At 45.1% G+C, this 24,765-nt stretch overlaps 2 protein-coding genes across 2 annotated transcripts in view; one reads left to right on the top strand and one right to left on the bottom strand.

Annotated features, from left to right (window-relative positions):
• LOC137653407 (TBC1 domain family member 2B-like) overlaps positions 1-24,765 on the top strand; it is a 687,014-nt gene that overhangs the window by 335,068 nt on the left and 327,181 nt on the right. The window lies entirely within an intron of this gene.
• Positions 20,217-23,759, bottom strand: LOC137653815 (uncharacterized). The gene is made up of 2 exons (XM_068387466.1): positions 22,406-23,759; positions 20,217-22,321 (listed from the first exon to the last, which is right to left on the bottom strand). The coding sequence occupies exons 1-2, from the start codon at positions 23,757-23,759 to the stop codon at positions 20,217-20,219; spliced, it is 3,459 nt and encodes a 1,152-aa protein (XP_068243567.1).

Here is a 24,765-nt window from a genome sequence, read left to right as displayed (position 1 = left end):
GGAAGGATGGGGAGGTCACTCGTCATCAGAAAGTTCAAGGAACTTGGTCCTCTCTATTCAAGACCTTCCACATCAACATTTTTTAGGCCATGGCAGTCTTCCTTACACTGAAGAAATTATCCCCTCTCCCTTCGTTACATATAAGACAGATTCTGGACAGCGAGGTGGTAATGATATGTCTGAATCATCAAGGATCGAGATCAACTCAACTCAACCAAGTAATGTTGGCCATCTTCCGCTTGGCAGAAAAGAAGAGATGGCACTTATCAGCAGTTCACCTTCAAGGGTTCCGCAATGTGACGGCGGACGCTTTATCCAGGCTAACTCCGATAGAGTCAGAATAGTCCCTTATTGCACGATCATTCTCCTTCATCTTACATCAAGTCCCGGAACTGCAGATCGACCTCTTCGCGACGAGCGACAACAAGAAACTTCCTTGATATGTGGCCCCATACGAGGACCCTCTAGCGGAAGCAGTGGACGCCATGTCCCTCGACTGGAACAGTTGAAACAGGATTTATCTGTTTCCGCCATCCAACCTGCTAATGAAGGTCCTCAACAAGCTGAGATCTTTTCAAGGAACAGCAGCCCTAGTGGCTCCCAAGTGGCCCCGAAGCAACTGGTTCCCTCTAGTATTGGAATTGCAGCTGAGGCTGATTCCTCTGCTGGAGCCAGTTCTGACTCAACAAGTACAGAAGTCGACTGTCTTCGCTTCATTACAGAAAACCCAAGACCTTCATCTTATGATTTTCTCTCCGTAGCAGTAAGAAAGTGGTTTGGGATCTCGAAAGAGAGTATAGACTTTTTAGAGGAATATAAGTCTAAATCTATCAGAAGGCAATATGAGTCATCTTGGAAGAAGTGGGTGGCCTTTGTCAAGGCAAAGAAACCAAAGGAAATCTCAACAGATTTCTGCTTTTCTTTCTTTATTCACCTTCGTGAACATTTTTAGCAGTCAACACGATAACTACGTGTAAATTTGCCTTGACTAGACCCTTGCTTTACGCTTTCCAAGTAGACTTTTCTAATGAAATCTTTAACAAAATCCCTAAGGCCTGTGCTAGGCTTAGGCCGGCAGCACCTCCAAGGCCCTTTTCATGGTCTTTGGATAAGGTACTACTTTTGGCTTTAATATCGAAAATTGCTCTCTGAAATATTTGACTCAAAAAGTTATTTTCTTGTTTGCTTTAGCCTCAGAGGCTAGAGTTAGTGAGATAGTGGCCCTTTCTAGGGAAGAGGGCCATATCCATTTTACTGAAACGAGAGAACTGAATCTCTTTCCCCACCCAACGTTTCTTGCCAAGAACGAGCTACCCACCAAGAGGTATGGTCGCTGGAGAATCTTCCCTCTGAAGGAAGATGTCTCGCTGTGTCCAGCAGAGTGTCTAAAGGTCTATCTTCGTAGAACTTCGTACTTCAGGGGAGGACAGTTCTTTAAAGGAGAAACATCGGGCTCAAGCTTATCCCTGAAACAACTAAGGGCGAAAATCACCTACTTTATTCTCAGAGCGGATCCTGACAGTACACCCGCAGGTCATGATCCTAGGAAAGTTGCTTCATTGTTAAAATTTTTCCAGCTTATGGATTTTGAGAGCCTTTGCTCGTTTACTGGATGGAAGTCATCCAGAGTGTTTTTCAAACAATACGTGAAGCAAATCCAAGAATTAAAGAAATACGTGTTGGCGGCAGGTAGTGTACTAAAACCTGTCGCTTAGTGCTGCGAGGAACAGTGAATTATTTGGGACTATAATTCTAGAGGGTGTACATGGTAAGTGAGATGTCATCAAAGTGACATTATGGACTGTTCCAGTGTATAAAGGTGAAGAAACATAGACTTAACACTAGTGCCATGTGTTTTTACACAAGTGTAAATAAACAGACTTCTCAGAAAGACATTAGAAAATTATTAAAATTTTCAATTGAATGGCATAAATTTTTGTTTTCAGGTAAAACAAGTATTTCTGATTTGATTTTGTTTGATCTATGTTTGTAAATTCTATTTCACTTGCATTTCTTACATTAGTATGAAATGTATGCTGAATTTTGGTTTATTGTTTGACAATAAATGTCTAATGGTTTTGTGCATCTTATTTCGCCCTAAACATATATAAACATATATATAAATAAAGTTATGTCTGAGCATTACTTTTATTCCTTACTATTCTGTATAATTACACTGAACAAATATAGTAAATTTGTTCCTAAACGTAATCAAACCTTTTCTGGCCAGGCTTCCCTTGTTTCGATACAGATAGAAACTTGTCCGCTGTGGTATACAGCTAGGCTAATATACCTTCGATGCTACGGTGGCTGACATGTACCCATGTTGGGTTTATAAATACAAACTTTGGCTTAAGGCATACAGTGAGACCTGTATGCCCTTTTGGTTACTAGGTTGGTCATATGAAATATGCAAACTTCAAGACTTTTTTCCCCGAGTCTAGCATGACTCTTCCCTGTAGGGGGCAGGAAGCACTAACATGGTTCATGATTAGAAGTACTGATATATAACGGTAATGTCATAGGTCTCTAATGTCTAAAATGACCAAAGAAATATTGTCTTGAAGTTTGAGGCACAACTGGGAAATCTACGGATACATTAATGCTCTGGTAAACTTCCATCAGGATGACATGGCCTGAGCCCAAAAAACAGATTTTGAGCGAAGTGAAAAATCTATTTTTAGGTGAGATAGCCATGTCGGCTTGATGGACCCGACATCCTTTCTATGAAAGGCCTTGGCAGGATCCCTCCCAATAATACTGTATCTATAAGTACTGGCTCAACGCTACAAGGAATAAAGATGGCGGCAATTATGGTGCCATCTGTGTAGTCAAACAGCAACGGAGGAAGGGAACCTTATTAACGGCTCCCCTTTTATTTTGCCACTTTTCCCCCTCGAAGCGTAAACGCTATGCTGGGTACAGATTGCTATGTGGCGTGTCAAGAATACGTCCCCTGATATTATGCGATATCCTAAAAGGAAACTTTAAGGATATGCGTGCCAGGAGTTAGAATACTGGAGACCTTAAGTTAAATTCTCTGGGAATATCACTGTAGTCAAATATACCCTAGGAAGCTACTTAAAGGAACCTTCCTTCAGGACGACATGGCTATCTCACCCAAAAAACGGATTTTGAGCGAAGCGAAAAATCTATTTTTGGGTGAGATGGCCATGTCGTCCTGATGGAAGGTTCCTTCAGTAGCTTCCTTAGGGTATATATGACTACAGTAGATATTCCCAGAGAATTAAACTAAAGGTTTCACAGAATTCTAACTTCTGGCGCGAGTACCCTAAAGGTTTCCCTCTAGGATATCGTATATCAACAGGGGACACATGTATTAACACGCCGCATGGCTATCTGCACCCCACATAGCGTTTACGCTTCGAGGGGGAAAGGTGGCGATATAACTGAGGAGCCGCTCCAAAGTTACCTTCCTTCATTACTGTTACGGTACTCGCAACGTAAACAAACAGCGGCCATAGCTGTCCGCCGTATTGTGGGACGTCACGTCCGTCCTCATTCCGAAGTCCAGCTTTCTACCAGCCTCCGCGATACAGGATAGCAGGGAGGGGCCTGGCAGGCTGAACTGGAACAGTCGGGCGGGTCCATCAGGACGACATGGCCATCTCACCCAAAAATAGATTTTTCGCTTCGCTCTACAATCCGTTTTTTGGGCTCAAGCCATGTTGTCCTGATGGAAGTGTACCAGAGAATTAATGTATCGTGGATTTTTCCCCATTTCAAGTGCCTTCTACTTCGACTGATATTCCTGCGGTCTAGTGACCGAAGAGACCGTGACATCTCTGTTAAATATCACTACTAGTGGCATTACAATGACCTGGCTTCCAGCCCCCCTGGCAGGGAAGTCCTATTTGGACAAGAGGAACATCTCGAAGTAACCTGACGAAGATAGACTCACCTGGATGAAGAGATCGTGCCGGTCTCGAAGACAGATCGGAAGGTTAAATATTCGTGTAGGAACACAATTATACCATTAGGTGAGTGTATATTAGACAGTAGGTATATTAATTATAAATAACCATAGAAATAGGAGCAAATAAAACTATAACAGCAATTTATTTCCATATGAAAGATAGGAGCGAAATAAGATGCGTATGGTAAATAAAATAATTATTTTATTTGAAAATTGCATGGAATTATGGAAAAATTATTTACAATAATAATATCGGATAACAAACATAGATTTTCAGTAAAGACGGTGATGTGGAATCCAAGAACATGTGGCACACGTGTAAGAATCTATGTCACTTCACCTTGATGAAGAACAGTCTATTAGTGACACTAAGTGTCCCTTGAAATCACTATGTATCGCACTAGGGTCAACACAGGCACCCATTTGAGTTAAAGTCCCAAAACAACTCACTGTTCTACGCAGCACTAAACAGCCGGTTTCATCACACTACCTACTGTTACCACGAATCGTTTTATTTCATGCACCTGCTTCGCATAGTGTTTGAATACTCTAGATGACCTCCAGCCTGTGAAGGATCGGAGGCTTTCAAAATCCATTCCTTGGAAAAAGTTCAGGGAAGCGGCGACTTTCCTAGGATCATGACCTGCGGGTGTACTGTCAGGATCCGCTCTGCGAATAAAGTAGGTGATTTTCGCTCTTAGTTGTTTTAGTGACAGGTCACTACCCGAAGTTTCTTCTTTAAAGAGTTGTCCTCCGCCAAAGTCTGAAGTTCTTTGAAGATAGACCTTAAGGCTCTCCACTGGGCATAGAGAGACATCTTCCTTCAGAGGGCAGATTCTCCAAGGGCCCCATCTTCTGGTGGGAAGTTCATTTTTAGCGAGAAACGTGGGGTCGGGGAAGAGGGTAAGTTCCCCCGTGTCGGCGAACTGTATCTGGCCCTCTTCTCTTGATAATGCCACTATTTCACTGACTCGGGCTCCCGAGGAGAGAGCAAAAAGGAAGATCACTTTTTGAGTCAAGTCTTTCAGAGGGCAAGATTCGTTGTCCAGGTTAGAGGCAGAATGGAGTACCTTATCCAGGGACCAGGTGATGGGTCTCGGTGGAGGTGCTGGACGGAGTCTAGCGCACGCCTTCGGGAGTTTATTGAAGATTACGTTGGATAAATCTATTTGGAATGCGTACAGAAGTGGTCTAGTCAAGGCCGATTTGCAGGTGGAAATCGTATTGGCTGCTAAGCCTTGTCCATGAAGGTAAATAAAGAAGGACATGCAAAAATCTATAGAGATTTCTGTAGGGTTTTTTGCCTTGACGAAGGATACCCACTTCTTCCTGGATGATTCATATTGCCTTCTGGTAGACTTTGTTTTGTATTCCTCTAGGAAGTCTAAACTTTTCTTCGAGATCCCAAACGTTTTCTTCACGGCTAGGGAGAGAAAATCATGAGATGAAGGTCTTTGACTTTCTTTGATGAAGCGAAGACAGTCGACTTCTGCACCTGTTGGGAGAGAACTGGGCACGGCAGGGGGATCAGCTTGGGCTGTAGCTCCAGGACTAGGGGAAACCAGTTGCTCCGAGGCCACTTGGGAGCCACTAGGGCTGCTGTCCCTTTGAAGGTTCTCAGTTTGGAGAGGACTTTCAGCAGAAGGTTGGGTGGAGGGAACAGGTAAATCTTGGACCATCTGTTCCAGTCCAGGGACATGGCGTCCACAGCTTCCGCTTTGGGGTCCTCATAAGGGGCCACATATCGAGGAAGTTGCTTGTTGTCGCTCGTCGCTTGTCGCGAAGAGATCAATCTGTAGTTCCGGGACTTGACGAGAGATGAAGGAGAATGATCTTGCGTCTAGGGACCATTCTGACTCTATGGGGCTTATCCTTGATAGAGCGTCCGCCGTCATGTTGCGGAATCCTTGTAGGTGAACTGCAGATAAGTGCCACTTCTTCCTGTCCGCCAGGCGGAAGATGGGTAGTAGCACCTGGTTTATGTGGGGCGATCTCGAGCCCTGACGGTTGAGACATCTGACTACTACCGAGCTGTCCAGAGTTAGACGGATGTGTATCGAGGGACGCGGGGATAATTTCTTCAGGGTGAGAAGAACCGCCATGGCCTCCAAGATGTTGATGTGAAACGTCTTGAATATGGGAGACCATGTTCCTTGAACCTGTCGTTGATGGGAGTGACCCCCCAACCCTCCAGAGAGGCGTCCGTGTGGATGTTAATCGATGGAGGCGGAGGTTGAAGAGGGATGGATCTTTTCAAGTTCATTGCCTCTGACCACGGTCTTAGAAGGGAGCGAAGCCTGTTCGGTAGGGGTCTCTTGAGATCTCTCCGAGCGATGGATGCGTTTCGTCTCTTAGACTCCTGAGGCATCCTTTAGCTGTGCTCGTAGCACTGGGTTTGTCACTGAGGCGAACTGTAGGGAGCCGAGTACTTGCTCCTGCTGTCGTCTTGAGATCCGTTTGGACTTGAGAAGTCTTTTGACAGACCCGGCTATTTCTTTCCTTTTCTTCAGTGGGATGGAAAGGCGGTGTGACTGAAGATTCCAATAGATTCCCAACCATTGGAACTTCTGAGCTGGAGCGAGGCGAGACTTCTTGGTGTTTATCTTTAAACCCAGATGTTCCAGGAACTGGGTCACTTTGCTGCAAGCTCTCAAACATTCTTTTGGCGATGTCGACCCGACAAGCCAGTCGTCGAGGTAGGCCATCACTTGGACGCCCTGAAGGCGTAGCTGGTGGACGATTGTGTCTGCTAGCTTGGTGAAGATTCTCGGAGCCACGTTGAGCCTGAAGGGCATGGCTCTGAAGGCGTAGCTTCTTCTTTCGAGCCGAAATCCTAGGTAGGAGGAAGCGTGGTGGTTCATTGGGATGTGCCAGTAGGCGTTCGCCAGGTCTATTGAGACCGTGTAGGCCTTGTGAGGCAGAAGGGCTCTTATTTGTTGAAGAGTCAGCATCCTGAATTTGTTGTTTGCAATGAACTTGTTGAGGGGGGGACAAGTCGAGAATGACTCTGAGCTTGTCTGATTCCTTCTTGGGAACACAAAATAGTCTTCCTTGGAACCTGGTGGACTTTACCCTCTTGATCACCTTCTTGTTCAAGAGTTCTAGGACATATTCTTCCAAGATGGGGGTTGATGGCTGGAAGAATTGGTTGAAGTTTGGAAGTGGTTGCGTCCAGCTCCAACCTAGTCCCTTCTTGATGATGCTGTGTGCCCAAGGATCAAAGGTCCAACGATCCTGAAAGTGGCGGAGTCTTCCTCCCACCGGAAGCACTTCATTGCTTCTGGTTTCCCGAGGATTTGCCACTTCGGCCGCTAGCTCCCCTTCCTCCTCTGCCCCTGGAGGGGCGGCGAGAGGAGTCTCTGCCGGAGCCTCTACCTCTGGGACGAAAGGTAGTGGATGGTCGTTCATAGGCAGAGGTGAAGACCGGTGATTGGGGCACCACCGACTGGGGGACCAACTGAAAGGTCTGTTGTGGTTGTGCAACCACTTGGGGAGTAGCGGGAGCCGGAAACTGGCGTTTCGGTTGACGCTGCTGGGGTCTTGGCTTGGAAGATTTCCTCTTAGGCTGAAGGCCTTCTTCCTGAGAGGATTTCCTTTTGTGGGACATGCCCCACTTATTGAGAAGGTTCCGGTTCTCAGAAGCGGCTTTGTCCACGATCTCTTTCACCAGAGCTGTAGGGAAGAGATGTTTGCCCCAGATGTTGGAGGAGATTAGCTTCCGGGGTTCGTGTTTTACTGCCGCGTTGGCAAACACGAATTCTCTGCAGGCTCTCCGGGCCTTGATGAAGCTATACAAGTCCTTCATCACAATCACTAGGTGGGTCTTCGCGAGAACCATATACAAGTCTGGGACCCTAACGTCTCCGGCCATGACTTCGAGCTGAATTTGATGAGACAGGGAGGCAGCTAGCCTCTCCTTCGTCTCCTGCTCCTGACGAAGAAGGTGGTCGTTCAGCTTCGGAAGATTTTCGTTGAACTGACGGCCAGCCGCGTCAGGTTCCAGTTTCCCGACCCTGAAAGTAAACTGGATATCTTTCCAGAATCTGACATCGGGGGAAGGGTGAGGGAGAGAGGCCTACACTCCTCCAGGGTAGGGCAGGGCTTTCCTTCCTCCACCGCCTTCATGACTGCATGAAAGGCCTTTTCTACGAAGGGAAAGGTCGCAGTAGAGGGAGCAAGAAAGGACGGGTGTTTCTTGCTCAATGCCGGCATCTTAGAGTTGGTAAAACCTCGGCTCTTAAGACATTCTGCCAGCATGGCTTGGGCTTTCGAGTGATCGAACACGATCACTTCTTTGGGTTCGGTCTCCTCCTTGGAGGCCGGTTCGGACCTGAGCCGGACGTAACAGTCCGGGTAAGCCTCAAAGCTGGGGAAGAATTCCACTTCTTCCAAGAGGATGGACCCAAGCTTATCATTAATGAAAATCTTGCCAGTTGTAATTGGCATATGCTCGGCGTACCTCCAAGGGTTAGACTCCGAGCAGGGGGGAAGATCCTTAACCGAGATCTTCTTCGGTTGTTTCAAACCCAAAAGATGAACTTTGAGCTCCTCTTGGTTCTTACGGAGCTTTTCGTCCATCGGTGCCACCAATACCCGGATGGCATCTTCGGTGGCGGGTAGCAGGGGTTGCGAGGCGGCGGAGGTAGAGGGGACTGGCTCCTTGACTGCAATAGGGGTTACTAGAGGTGTTTGGGCGACCTCGCCCTCCGAATCAGGGAACTCCACCTGATCCTCTTCTTCCTCCAGATCCTCACCCATGAGGGTCCTCTCGGTGTTGTCGGAGACTTCCGACATCTTCTCCACCTCGTCGAGATGACACTTTCGGAGTGTAGCCGAAATGTCGGGTTCAACCACTAGTTGGACGCAGGGAATCTGATCCTGGGGAATCACAGAGTCCGATAGAGCTTTTGGGAAAAGCAAGGCCCTCATCATCTCATTGGAGAGATAAGGCCCGGTGGCGTTCTTCTGGAAACCGCGCACCCACTTGCGCAGTTTCTCTCGAGCGTTGTCCCTGGCCTCCGCGGACGGAGGGTTATCGAACGCCTCATCAAGAAGGCCTTTGTAGGTTGAACAGGGCTGCGGATCCCAGTACTTGAGATTACCCTTTTTCGCTGCACAGGGGGCATGGGTCCGACATGCCTTATGCCCGTAGAAGTCCGGACGGCGAACTCCGCAGAAGGAGCTCTCACACTTCACGTTCTCCTCCTGTAAAAGAAAGAGATCATGATTACATGGAAGACATAGTTATGGCTTACATTACTCTTAAGATTAAGATTCACTTATATCTGTAGAATTGGTTTTATGTGAGCTCAGGATAGGTGAGCTAGAAAGGAAGTAGGAAGACACATACTTGTGAGTCCCGTCCAGCCGATTACCGTGACCTTTTCTGCAGTCAATTCCTTAGGACCTGAGGTTCTAAAGGAGGGAATAGTATCCTTAAGGATGAGCCAAGCTTAGGCTTCCTTATAAAGGAATTGTCTACAGAGTGGAGGGGATCTGAAATCATTCAGAACCTAGGGAGAAAAAGGGGGAAAATAGGATAAAACCCCCTTTTTATTTGGGTAGGTCCCGGCAAGAGACTGCACTGAGAAGCACAGAGTATGCTGGAAATATTGTACTGTACAACCGTACACCCCAGCCACTGTTTTTAAGGTATGAAATACCAAAAAAAGAGCGGTCAGGCTATCCAGCTGTATTAGATCGACTGCCGGCACGGGGTCGGCAGCCGGGGGGAGGGGTGCTTGTCCATGAAAGCCGCAGGGGCGGCGCCGGCAGACCGGCAGCAAGCCGGAGGCCGGTCCGGCGGGATGAATCCATCTAAGGCTACATACTGAGCAGCAGAGAGGTAGGAGACACCTAGGAAGGCGATCGCTGGCACGGCGGTGGGTCGCCGGCAGTACAGCGGCCTCCGGCAGCTGGCAGGCTGTCGGCGCTGATGAACCTAGCTGGTTGCATAAGATGGAGGGGAGGGTTATTTGAGATGTCGGCGGCAGCGGCGGCCCCCGCCAGCCGGCAGTCTGCCGCCCTAGGTAATCCTCAGATAGGAACATCCTATGAAGTAGGAAGGTCACCTGGGGTGTCGGCGGCTAGTGCCGGCAGGCGGAGGCGAGGCGCCTCGGCAGTGGACCGGCACCATGATAGGAGAGAGAAAGGTAAGGAGGGAGTAGGGAAGGGTAATGCCCGATACCCGACCGGCTTCCCTCCGGAAGGAGTGCTCTCATGATAGGAGGAGATACGCCTATCATCCGGCGGCAGGGAGCCGGCAGACGGCTGGATGCCTGTGGTAATCCAAGGGAGGATCAGAGGACACTCAAAAGAGGGGGATCTTCCGTCGGCAGGCCGGCCGCCGGCACTACCCCATAGTTCGACTATGAGGGGGAACTGTAGCAGAGCTGCCAACCAAGCAGAAGAGCACAGTCTAACCTACAACTCTCCCCAGGGGAAGAGTTGTAGGACAGTGGACAGGGGTGTGAAGGCAAGCCAACACAAAGGGATAGAGTGGGGAGGGGGTTAGGGGTCTATGAGGGAGCAGAAGGGGACACAACCCTAAAGCTCCCAAGGGGTGGGGGGAAACTGTTAGGTGCTAGACTACCCAGGCAGGAGAGAAACGCTCTCCAACCCTAGGGGAGGTTAGCTCAGAGTAGGCACAGCACTGGTGTACTGTCCTAAACTATAATAAAACAGAATCCCCCAAGGCCTTACCTAAACCAGGAGAGTCTTCTCCTAGATTAGGGAGGGCTGGGAAGACATATCGCTAGGCTACAGGGAGGAAGGGACGTGTCCCAACCAAGTGCAGCCTAGGGCGAAGGGCAGAGTCCTTCCACCTTCAGTCTCAGTGGATACCTTAAGGGAAAAGCGTTCCCTAAAGGTGGACTGGGATGAACGATAGGTACTCTGGGGTTCTGTCCGAGGTCCCCCCATATACTATGGTAGGGAAGAGGGAAGAACGATTTAATTTAACCTACCCGAAAACTATTCCGGGTAAGGGGGCTAAGATATAGCAAAGCTACCCAGAAGGAGGTTACCCGAAGGTAACAGGGGAGATAAGGAAGCATACAAGGGCCCCAACGTTGGGTTAGGGGAGTGTGACATGGATGGACCAGGCACGGTCCCTTGTATGGTCCCTAGAAGGCGAAAGTACATGTGCAACACTGAATCTTGTATATGTTTAAAAATGCCTATATCTTCATTAACATTAACACTAGGAACACTTATTATATCATGCAGAAGTAAACATGAACACTAGGCTGCGGCCTAGGTTAGGCTAGTAGGCTAGCATGGGGTCGGTTAACTAAGAACGCCGAAGAATACCATCGGCATAATATAACTAATTCCTAGCAATGAAGACTAAATAACTAATGATATTAATTAGTTATAAGACTGGGAGGGCTGTTCTGGCTAACTAAATAAAGCATGCGAGGCGAACAGCAGCGTCGTAAAATGGCGCCTCCGGGCAAGGCACAGCTCTGCCACAAAACACAAGATTTAAGGGTAAAAAATCGTTACTTTACGGCCAGAGCTTATTTAAACAATACAAGAACCTGGTACTCAACTTTCCAGAAGAAGGCGAGGCTGAAGGTTGCGACATGGCTAAGGATGCAAAAGATAAAATGCGATCACTGGGAAAAACCAACTGTTGTAGAAAGCTACAGGCATAGGAATGAGGACGGACGTGACGTCACACAGTATGGCGGACAGCTATGGCCGCTGTTTGTTTACGTTGCGAGTACCGTAACAGTAACGAAGGAGGGTAACTTTGGAGCGGCTCCTCAGTTATCTCGCCACCTTTCCCCCTCGAAGCGTAAACGCTATGTGGGGTGAAGATAGCCATGTGGCGTGTTAATGCATGCGTCCCCTGTTGATATACGATATCCTAGAGGGAAACCTTTAGGGTACTCGCGCCAGAAGTTAGAATTCATTGAAACCTTTAGTTTAATTCTCTGGGAATATCTACTGTAGTCATATATACCCTAAGGAAGCTACTGAAGGAACCTTCCATCAGGATGACATGGCTTGAGCCCAAAAATAGATTTTTCGCTTCGCTCAAAATCCGTTTATTATTATTATTATTATTAGCTAAGCTACAACCCTAGTTGGAAAAGCAATATGCTATAAGCCCAAGCACAAGATTCTTGCATATGATAGAGTGAAGTATTAACACCCATAATTCAAACGCTCTTGTTTAGATGGCTTAGCACGATCGTTGCTCTCCCACGCAGGGTTGCCAGGTTTTCTAAGTGATTAAGGCCAACTACTGATCAACTGCAGCTTTAAAAGGCCAACCCATTAGCATAAAAAAGGCCAAAAGTATAGCATTTTTAAGACCAACCTTTTTTATGATATTGCTAAAGGATAACCAATTTAAAAAAAGGCCAAATTTGAAGTTTTTAGCCTGAAAAAGGCCAACCTGGCAAATGTGGTCCCAATTATGAACCATTAGGTTCTCTATGGGGTTGAGGTCGCACCCTTTTGGTGGCCAGTTCATTACCTGGATTTCTGGGTAATGCTCTAACCAAGCTGTAACTACTGTGTTGGTGTGGAACGGGCTATTATCGTGCACTAGAACGATTGGGTGTGGATTGGGAAGGGCCATGGCTCACACTGTGGGAAGGAGGACATCCACATAATCATTGTTCGTGAACCTTCCAAATAATCATCCACTCCACAAATTAATACGAACCCTTCCACTCATAACTCTTTTCTGAATATTTGTCTCATCATAGCGGGTATTCCGTCACCTCCAGCAATGCCTTGTTTGTGCTTCCACTGATGTAAAATATTTTTCATCTGTATAGATGACATTTTTCAAAAAAAGAGTGCTCAACGTGGAAATATTAAAAAGGAAATCCAAGACGATATTCTGAGTGTTTCTATGTCAATTTTTCTTTATTGGTCAGTATGTGATTATGAATACCATCTTCATGGAATCACTGTCTTGATGATTGACTACTCACACAAACACTAATGTTTCCTGAAATACTTATTCATATAGGCTATGCTCAATTGTTGCATACCAATTGTAGAAATTCTATCTAATGAAAACTATTTGTTATTGGACTCGTGAATTGGGTATAAGTAAGGACAGAATTTCCAAACTATACCTAAGTCATTATTTTAGTCAATAACTCTTCTGTTAGAATGTTATATTGAATACCACAGCAAATGTGTCAATACAACGTAATTATAAGTTGGATTCTTTGCCAAAAATATTATGATACTGATTAGTCGATGGCGAATCACGTTGAAACAAAATTACTCATTCTGCGTAACAGCTCTAATAACCTACTCTGCCATATCCCACACAATACGCCTTTAAAATCCCTCGCTTTCAATATATATATCTATATATATATATATATATATATATATATATATATATATATATATATATATATATATATATATATATATATATATATATATATATATAATAATAAAGAGAGAGAGAGAGAGAGAGAGAGAGAGAGAGAGAGAGAGAGAGAGAGAGAGAGAGAGAGAGAGAGAGAGAGAGAGAGCTACTCATAGCTTGTGTTTTAGATTGATTTTTCAGTCGGGACAAAATACAATGTCAAACTAAACATCGATATTTGTAAAAAGGTTGTTCGCGAGAATGATATAGCAAATATCAAATCAAATATACCACATGATGGCAAGTTAAGTACAGGTATTATTATAGTGATATAATTAGGAACCAAGAAATCATATTGAATTTACATTCATACATAATTTTTTTGTGTTTTCCCAGCCATCACAGCTCACAGCTCTAAAAATTGGTACGTCTCCTTTCCTGTCGTCCTCCCCCAGCTCGTCACCCCGTACCCCCTGCCTGGCGTCCTGCTTCCGCCTCTTGCCTCCCCCCCAACAACCGAACTCTTCTACACCTGAAATTCTAGAATCTATAGATATTTGGGATAACAGAGGGGGACTGGAGACGACAGGACTTTTGCATTTGACTGTACTCTTCTATGAAGTCAATTCTTTCGCTCGCAACTCCGAATTTTCTTTGAACTGCGAGGGTGAGAAAATCATTAGCTGAAGGGTTTTCGTTATCCAGGAGGTAGCGAAGACAGTTGTTTGTTGAACAACCTGGGACAGCACTGGAGATGTTAAAGGGATCTGGTATGATTTTCTATGGTGTTGCTGCAATCACATTGGGCATGTAACGGTAATCACTTATAGTCCACATTCATTTCTCCAAACCTTTTAACACAGCATCCATCATCTATGAAGATACACATTTTATACACTACCTTCTAAGCTAAAATTCTAGGGATCTCCAAACCTATGTGCCCTACTGGGAGTGGGTCATTGCCTTACCTGAAATGAGACTACAATTTATTTGGAACATTTTTAAGATGGGATTAGCACACAATACAAAAATAAGAATAGAAAAAAAAATTTCAACACAAACTATTATTATAACATTGAGAGGTGGAAGGTCTGCTTCAGCTTTGTACCATACTTCATAGGTAAGACCCAGAACCCGACGGCACAGGACCCCAGGTTCGAGTCCTTCTTCAATCCCTCCCTTCAGGAGACATCTGGTGATGATTGAGAGCACATGCTTTTGTATCCTGTGAGGACTCTGTGGCCCTATTCAAAAAGGACCCCACACCTCAACCCTGAATGTCAGAGACTTTTCATTAGCACTGGCAAGTCCAGAAAAGTGTCAAGGAACATGGTTATTTGCTGGCTTTGTTAGATAATCCGTAGAGCTTATTCCTTGGCTAACGAGAGAGTTGAGGTTTCAGGTAGGACCAGAGGTCATCAAGTGAAGGGAATTATCCCCACCCTTATTTTCAGGAGAAGCCTGTTAGTGGTCAAGTACTGAAGGCTGGTATCTGGAAAAGGCAGGCTACCTTCATGGCATTTAACTTATGGGAGTCAGCCTCCAAGTCCCTTGACACCTTTGTGCTTGGACCTGTGGTGGCTGACCAAGTTGTTCAACCGGTCCAACTGCCACAAGGGACATGTTACGATCCTCGTGGGGATCGAACCAGGTTCTTTTGAAATGATTAATTGAATTAGGATAAATCGAAAATCACCAAAAGAAAAAAGGAATATTGAAAGAAAACTCGCAAAAGAAAACATAATTTTATTTACAACTAGTCAAAGATCAATGTTTCTTGATTGAGTACTTGGGAAGCACAGTATTGAACAAAGAAAATCATCTGATTAAACTACACTTCAGCAAATAGGGGAACAGTTAAAAAAGTAGACAAATAATACTTAAAAGAAATGATGGTACTCTTCACAGCAGATCTTGACGATTCAGGAACGTAGATATTCCAGGTCTGGGCGCTTCCTGGTTGGTAATAACGACAGGCATCAACTCGTTCTGACATCTCGGACAAGTTGTCATAAGGCTGGTCACGTCTGCATTCTAGTCCTTACGTTCTCTCTCTCTTTCTCTGTGCTTTTTCTCTCTCGTTCTCTCTCTCATTCTCTTTGAAGTTTATATACCCCTGTGTGGGAGGGGCTAACTATGGACAATTCCATATAAGGAAATTTTCTCCTTTCTTCATCCTCATTGGTTTTCCTCAAAACCACGCCTCTTTGATCGCATCTTCCCGAATGCTCTGCTGGTGTAATCATAATCCATATGGCGCTATAATTGAAGCGAGACATGTTTTTACCTTCCGTTAATGTATATTCTTCGGCGACAACAGGCTCTCCTTGTCCTACGGGTCCTTCCATAACGCTGGCTCCTCTAATTGCTACAACAGACGATCATTATGCCCAAGGTCTGCTGATCTAGGCACATCTAATAAATATCTTTACCTCAATCAACGGCGTGACAGTTTTTGGTAAACACTAGCGGGACCTCCTCCCTCTGCTTTTTAAGAGTAGAAAATTTACATGTATTAACATTCTTTTCTGTATTCTATCTACCCATGACACGTCCCCCTAAAAAAAAAAAAAGGAAAATCTACTGATTTTATCTTTTTTTAACGAAATCATCAAGGGAGAAAATCACTTATCCCTAAACTGAGAAACAATTACTTCACTACTCTCGCATCACATAACTAAACCAAAACACTCTTACTTGTTGATGAAAGAAAAAAATAAGAAAGAAAACAAATGTCCATATCATTCTGAAAAATCTCTAGAAAGACTGTCGGCTATTACATTATTCTTTCCCTTTATATGAACTATCTTTAAATCGTAATCTTGTAATTCTAAACTCCAACGCATGAAACGTTTCTTCTTATTCTTAAACCTATCTAGGTAAACTAACAGACTATGATCAGTATACACAGTTAAAACATGACCACTACGTACATAAATCTCAAAATGTTGAAAAGTTGATACTAAACTAAACAATTCCTTCTCAATAGTTAAATAATTCTGCTGTGCTTTATTTATCTTCTTCGAATAATAAGCTACAGGGTGCTTAGTCCCGTTCACTTCTTGCAACAGAACTCCTCCTATGCCAATATCACTTGCATCTATCGCTAAATTAAATTCCTTGCTAAAATCGGGCAACATTAGTACGGGCTCGTGAATCATTATGGCCTTTAACTTAGTGAAAGCTTCGATACATTCATTATCAAATACAAAACTTCGTCCTTTCTTGAAAAGATTAGTTATTGGAGCACTTGTTTCTGAAAAGTTAGGAACAAATCGGCGGAAATATGAAATCATTCCGATGAATCTCATTGCCTGTTTTTTACTGGTAGGGATTGGGAAGTTGATGATAGCCTCTATGTTCCCATCTTTTGGACAAATCTCACCTAGACCCACTTTATGACCCAAATATGTGATCGAGGTTTTTCCGAATTCACATTTCTTCAGATTTAAAACAAGTTTTGCTTTCTCAAGGACTGCTAATACTTTAGCTAAAATGCGTAAATGTTGCTCCCATGTATCTGAAAATACTCCAAGATCATCCAAATACACGACACAGTTATCAATTCTATTTAAAACTCTATTCATTAATCTTTGGAAAGTACTCGCTGCATTTCGTAGACCAAAAGCCATAACTTTGGGTTCATAACTACCAAAAGGTGTTATGAAAGCAGATATTTTCTGTGCTCGACTACTTAAAGGTACTTGCCAATAACCTTTGGCCAAATGAAGTTTAGAAATAAACTTGGCATTTCCTATTTTATCTAAACAATCTTCTATCCTGGGGAGGGGACAATTACTTTGTTTTGTAACACTATTCACTTTCCTAAAATCAATACACAACCTATCTGATCCATCTTCCTTCTTAACAAGAACTATTGGAGAACACCAGTCACTTTCGCTAGGAACAATCAAACCATTGTTTAGCATATACTTAATTTCCTGTCGGACTGAATTTGCTTTTTCTGGGCTTAGATGATAAGGACTTTGTCTAATGGGTTTTGTGTCCTGTAGCTCAATATCGTGTTCTAAGAGATTAGTTAAACCTAATTTATCACTAACAGTTTCTGAATAATTTGAAAACACATTGAATAATTCCCTTGTTTTTTCTTCCTCTAAGCTAGAATTATACATCGTGAAATTATTAAGAACATCAGAGTTCTTCTCAAAAGTAATCTCTCTCTGCGACATGAATACAACTGGCACTGGACGTTCATTATATTTCTTTAGCAAGTTGATGTGCAACCACTTAGCTCTATGCCTACCCATATCAATTAAGTAATTCAAATTTCCCCTTTTATCTATGATATTAAATGGACCTTCGAACTTATAAGATAATGAGGGACCTTCTTTCTGGACTAATACTAATACATGGAAAATTCTGTCTTTAGCATTAAGATCATACTTCCTTTTAGTTTCCCCTTGACGGTTACTCTCATTTTCTTTTGCCAACTGCCAGGCTTTCCTTAAATCCTCTTTGTGATCTTCAATATTCTGTATGTAATCCTTTTTACCTTCTTCTCGCATTAATTTACACTTTAAAATTTCTAAAGGTCCTTTGGCAGTGTGACCGAACAACACATCAAAAGGACTAAATCCTGTGGTGTCATTAGGAGTTAATCGTAAAGCTAACAAGATAAAATTTAACTTTTCTTCCCAATCATGTTCAAAATTATTACACAACTTCCTTAAGCAACTTTTCAACATTTGATGAAAACGTTCAACAATTCCTTGTGATTCGGGGTGGTACGGGGTGGAAGTTACAAGTTTAATCCCTAACTCTTTCATTTTATCTCTGAAATACTTCTATACAAAATTGCTACCATTATCACTCTATAACGCAAGGAAGTCCAAATTTAGAGAAATAGTTCAGCAAGCGTTTAACTACAGTTTTTGCCTTGCAATTTCTTACTGGGATTGCTTCTGGATATCGTGTTAGTCTATCAATGATTGTTAATAGATAGATATTCCCTCCCTTACTTCTGGGCAAAGGGTCTACTATATCAATTACGACATTCTCAAAAGGTTCTCCTACCAATGGAATATTACATAACGGAGCCCTGGAAATTACTTGATGAGGTTTGCCAGCCATTTGACATTCGTGACAACTTAAAACATATCTCTTCACATCCCTTTTCATTTTAGGCCAAAAGTACGTTTTACTTAAACACTTGAATGTTTTATTTACTCCTAAATGTCCTTGTTCATCATGTGCTAATTTTGAAATTGATTCACAAAGTTTCCTAGGAGTTACTAATTGCTCTATGACCTCCTCTTTGCTACATGTCATAGGACGAACATAGCGACACAAAAGTTTGTCTTTTAGACTAAATGTTTCCTTACAAAGGGATTTTGACGTAGGAAAAATCTATTTCTGGGCGAGAGACCTGTGCCGCCCTGTGAAATGCTCCTTTAACACCATTTCTAAGGTAATAACTGCTATGAATTTACCAGAGAAAAAATTGTATAGGAATGCTAGGTTGAACCCAGGTCGCTCACCTAATAAGGTGTCAGTATAAATAACTGGGGCGTGATAAATCACAACCAGAGGTCTCGCACCATTTAGATAACTCCTGTCAACATCCCCGACAAGCGAGGAGCCGTTCGACAACCCAACTCCAATCGCTACTACGAACGAGCCCACCCACGCTAGTGACGTCACTCCTATAGCACCCCAGATTTGGGGCCCGGAAGGGAGGGACGGGTGGGTTCACTGGGCGGCACAGGTCTCTCGCCCAGAAATAGATTTTTCCTACGTCAAAATCCCTTTTCTGGGCTCTGATCTGTGCCGCCCAGTGAAATACTACCAGAGAATAGGGACCCAATATGGCTAACTACCTGGGGAGAAAATAACACAAAATAATAATGCATGGTGTAGTTTAATAACAAACAGGAGGGATAGGAATCCCATAGGCAAGAGATCAACATGGTTATGAGGGGACAATATCCACTCAAAACAATAATAAAGTAACCCGAAGGTAAGTAATCCACAAGGTAGAATAGCAATAAAAACATGGTAAACAATCCCATAGGGATGGTAATAATTCAAGCATAATGTGAATATAGCAAAATACATAATATCAAAATTAAAATAAAATCAACTCGAGGGATAAGCACATATGAAACCAAAACAATTGGTAGAATATATATCAATGAATAATAAAAATAATAACCAAACCAGGTATGGACAATAAGAAAGCCAGGCAGGAGGGAAAGAGGACAGAGCAAGACGTTGTGATCAGGACTCAGAGCCTTCAGGAGGAACTACATTCCCAGCTGCTACTGTTGCAAATTTAAGAGCTTCTAAAGGTTTCAGGTACTGGCGCGTTTAAAGACTTTGGGGGACTTCCAACCCGTATATTTTGTGAGCTCATCAAATTTCATATGATGAAAGAAGTTAATTGAAGTAGCAACAGCTCGAATATCATGGACGTGTGGGAATGACTCAGGATTAGCTTGTTTAATAAAATAAAGAATTCGTTGTCTAATTCCTTTAAGGGTAATAGTTCCTCCATTCTCTCTAATAAATAAGGGCCATGTGGAAGTAGTGGAAGTTCTACTTAAGTAGGATTTCAGGGGGGTAACTGGACACAGGGAAGGATCCCGAGGAAGTGGAACAATCTTCCAGGGAGACCACCTGTTTTGGGGTTCCTCATTTTTAGCCAGGAATACTTTGCTAGGGGAGAGAAGGACCTCACCCGAAGGGAGAAACTCGATATGACCTGAGTCTAGACAGGGCCGACAATTCTGAGATTCTAGAGCCAGAGGCGAGGCTCAAAAGAAAAAGTGTCTTTCTTAACAATACCATATAGTTACAGGATTCATTCAAAGTGTCAGAGGCTAGCTTCAGGACATCGTTCAAGAACCAAGAAACTGCGCTAGGGCGAGTTGATGGTTTCAGTTTGGCACAAGCTCTTGGAATGGAAGAGAATTATGAATCCGTCAGGTCAATGTCAAAACCGACATGGAAGATCTTTTTCAAGGCTGATTTGATCGTGGTAATCGTGTTGGCTGCTAGGCCCGATTCAAAAAGAGTTCTAAAGAATGTCACAGTCAGGTTCATCCTCATTTTCTCAACTTGTGAGTCTTTCAAAAACTTTGCCAGTTTTTTGACGGCTGAGTCATATTGTCGGAGAGTGGATTCTCTTTTGTCTGATTCCAGGTATAGGATATTCAGAGGATCGATGTTTGCACCCTTTTGAGCTGCGAACTTCATGAAGTCCATAAAGTTAGGGCATTCAGAATCCTTGAGGAAGCTAACACATTGCGCGTTTGTACTACTTGTGTTAGAACAGGATTGGGTATCCGCTGGGGGCGGAGGCCTAGCTCCAGTAACAAGGGGAACCAGTTGCTTTTGGGCCAGTTGGGGGCTATCAGAGCCACTCGGCCCTTGAAAGATCTGAGCTTGTGCAGTACTTTCAGCAGGAGATTTATCGGAGGAAACAGATAAATCATCTTCCAAGTGTTCCAGTCTATTGACATAGTGTCCATGGCATAAGCCTGAGGGTCCAGGTTGGGGGCTACATAACATTCTAGTTTGCGATTGGATTCCGTCGCAAACAGATCCACCTGGAGACCCGGGACCTGAGATAAGATCCATTGGAAGGATCGATTGTCCAGTGACTACTCCGACTCCAACGGGGTCGTCCGGGAAAGTGCGTCCGTCACTACATTCCGGACTCCCGCCAGGTGGACTGCTGATAGATGCCACTTGTATGACGTTGCCATGGAGAAAATCGCCAACATAATGTGGTTTATGTGGGCTGACCTGGAGCCTCCTCTGTTGATGCAGTGGACTATGACTGCGCTGTCGAGGACCAGTCTGATATGGAGATTCCTGGCTGGGTTGAGACGTTTTAGGGTAAGCAAGACTGCCATGGCCTCTAGGACATTTATGTGCATTTGTTGAAATATCAGAGACCATAACCCTTGGACTTTCTTGTGTTGAGAGTAACCTCCCCACCCTGTGAGGGAGGCGTCTGTGTGAACGACGAGTCCCGGGGCAGGACATTGCAAGGGAACTGACTTGGAAAGATTCTTGACCTTCGTCCAAGGCTGCAGACTTTTCCTCAGGATTGGGGGAAGGCGAGCTCGCCTGTCTCGACGTTTCTTGGTCGCTCTGGAGCGCCACACTCTGTTTATGTCCTTTAGTTTGGACTTTAGGACGATGTCTGTGACGGAGGCGAACTGTAAGGAACCTAGTATTCTCTCCTGGTTCCTTCTGGATGTCAACTTGTCTCTGAGAAACTGTTTCGTGTTCCTCGCTATTTCCTTCCTTTTGGCTTTGGGCAGGCACATTGTATGGGAATTGAGGTCCCATTGTAGCCCCAGCCACTGAAACTTGGTCTCCGGGACCAGGCGGGATTTCTCGAGGTTGACCTGAAATCCTAAACGTCGAAGGAAGGAGAGGGCCTTGTTCGTCGCCGTGTGGCAGTTCCGGACGTTGTTCGACCAGATCAGCCAATCGTCGAGATAAGCCACTACTTGAATCCCTTGGGTTCGAAGTTCCTGAATCACCGTCTCTGCTAGTTTGGTAAAGATTCTGGGCACTCTGTTGAGCCCGAATGGCATCACCTTGAAAGCATAGGCTTGTTTGCCCAGCTTGAAGCCTAGGAAGGGGCGAAAATGCCTTGCTATTGGAACGTGATAGTAGGCATCTGTAAGATCGATGGAGGTGGTGACGGCCCCATGGGGAAGTAGGGTCCGCACCTGCGAGACGGTAAGCATGTGGAATTTTTCGCAACGAATGAAGGAGTTTAGACGAGACAGGTCCAGGATTACCCTTCGTTTGTCTGAGCCTTTCTTTGGCACGCTGAATAAGCGACCTTGAAATTTTAAGCGATGTATGCTTTGGATTGCGTTCTTTTGCAACAGATCCTTTGTAAATGAACGTAGCTCTTCTGTCGGGAGTTGGTAGAAACTGTTTGGTGGAGGGGGTCCCTGTAACCAGCTCCACCCCAGACCTTTGGAGATTATGCTGGAAGCCCAGTTGCTGAACTTCCAATGGTCCCGAAATTTGTATAGTCTCCCTCCTACCTGCAACTTCTCAATGGCTTGATGATGATTGGCCACCTCTGCCTCCGCGGAAAGCCTTGCCTCGGTGGGAACCCCTTCCGCTACCTCGGTTACGAAAGGCACCTCTGGAGCCTCTGTGGCGCTGGTAGCCTTGGAAAGAACCCTGAGATTCGTAAGTGGGGTTGAAGGCGGGGGAGGCAGCAAACGAAGTCGATGCGACTTGTGTCTGAGGGACCAACACATACTGCTGTTGGGGTTGGCCCTTAGAGGTAGAAGGCTGGGAGCCCTGTGAAACAGGGACAGACTGAACTGGGACAGGTTGCACTACCTGAAGAGGCTGTCTGAACTGTGAGGAGTGGAAGGGCCTCAACCTCTTCCTGCCACGAACTGGAGCACTAGGAGATTCATATTTCCTTTTGGAAACTAGACCCCACCTAACCTTGAGGCTTTGGTTAACTCTAGCTGCCTCGCTGAGAACAGTGTTAACCATATCCTCCGGGAAGAGGTCCGGACCCCAGACCGGGGATTTGATGAGTCTATTAGGTTCATGGCGAATAGTAGCCTCCGACAATACATGTCGTCGGCAACGGAATCTGGCGTTATGGAAGTCATATGCGTCGATCAATAAGGTCTGCAGAAGTGACTTCGTGAGGACCTTAAAGATAGGTTCCTTGTCGTAAGTGGCAACGGTCATCTCCGATAGAGCAGTAGAATTAATGGATCTACTGAGCCTACACCGGGTCTCAAACTCTATTTTGATTAGCACCTCCGGTAGCTTGGGGAGGCGTTCACTGAAATGCGTCGAAGCACAGTCCGGGCTCAGTTTTCCTACCGAAAAGGTAGACGGGGCGTTCCGCCAGCACTCATGGTCACCAGGGAAGAGAAGGGAAGTCAATTCCGTCTCCCGAAGCTGGGGTAAGGGCTTCTCTTCCTTGGAAGCCTGATAGGCTATTTCTATGATATTGGTTGTGCATGGAGTAGGGGTATGCTCGTCTATCACAAACATAGTATACGAGTTCTTATGGGATGTGAGCATTGTGTTCACACAATCCCACTCGTTGAAGGCGCGGACCAAAACAGACTGGGCCTGTTCCTTGGGGAAGATCACAGTCTCCTTAGGGACTTTATCTAGGCGGGTCAGAGCCTCATCAGTCAAGCGAGCGAAGCCGGGAAAAGGAAATTGCAGACCCGGCGGGTAGAACCCGAAGTCCTCAATCGGTCGAGTTCCGAAACCTTCAATGGACAACATGCCATCCGAAAAGGGGGCATGTAGAGCTAACCTCCAGGGGTTACTCTTAGTAAAGGGTGGAAGCTTAGAGGCGTCGGGGATGGCATATTGCTGCTGTTGTGGCAGCCCTGAACGCATGAGACCCTGGACTAGGTTCTCAACATTAGCAACCCTTTCTTGCTGTTGTTGAAGAGTCACGATGGCTTGCTGAGTATGTGACGATAACATCATCTCGCAGTGAGAAAACAGCTTCTCTGAGAAATCCGCCGGGTTAAATGGTTCCGCCGGAGGGGGAACGGATGCCGAACCGGAGACCGGTCCCTGAGAAGTCGAGGGCACGGCGACGGAGTCTTTGGGGATTCTAGTGGAGGAAGATTTGGACGACCTCGATGATTTCGAAGACTTGTGGGTCTTATGCAAAGGCTTGCGGTGAGCCTTAACCTTGGAGATCACCGACCGGAGCTTGAGATCAGCACCGGAAGTCCCCGGAAAACTTGAAAGGATGATTGGTTCGAAGTAGAAGAGAAAGTCGGGCTGAGGAGAGGAATCTCAGCCCGGGACCCACCTGACTCACCTATCTCCCTACCTGTGTCGGGTTCCTCAAGAACCATGGGTTCGACGTCTAGATTGAGGGTTGCGACGTCTTCCGTTATCGTCCCGCTCCTCTCTTCTTGGTCCGGGGCCAAAAGCAGGGATTCAATATTCTCTATGATGGGGACCGCAGCAGATGTTTTTGCATGTGGATAAAGGAGTGAACACCACTGTTCCGATAAGATATAAGGTTGCTTAGCCTTTACATTCCAGGCGAATCTGCCAATCCAGACCTTGAGGGTTGCTAGAGCCGAAGTCTTAGCAGGCTCGGAGCTCTGAAAGAGAACAGGCTATTAGTGAAGGTAAGGAATTTCATGCCGTAGAGAAAAAGAGGAGGGGACCAGGAGCCTCCGAACACGAGGCCCTAGAGGGCATGCGAGGAGCAAAATAAAATGATGCAATTAAAATTAATTAATTGTAATTAATTATAACTCCACTTACCAAGTCTGTAAAGAACGGCTAAGACGAATACACTTACCGATTCAGAGGTTAAGGTGGAAGCTAGCTTGTAGCATACTACATAATTGTCCGGATGCCAAACAGTGAGGTCATCCACCAGGACAGCACAATGGGCATGAGAGCGACACACGTCGTGGCCGCAGGGTTGGCTAAGGACCGCTGAGCATGCCGTCATGGAACAGCGTAC

Source organism: Palaemon carinicauda, chromosome 14, assembly GCF_036898095.1.
Source record: "Palaemon carinicauda isolate YSFRI2023 chromosome 14, ASM3689809v2, whole genome shotgun sequence".
Taxonomy (NCBI): domain Eukaryota; kingdom Metazoa; phylum Arthropoda; class Malacostraca; order Decapoda; family Palaemonidae; genus Palaemon; species Palaemon carinicauda.
The sequence above is the reverse complement of the archived record's forward strand: the minus strand, read 5'-3'. Positions and strand labels throughout refer to the sequence as shown.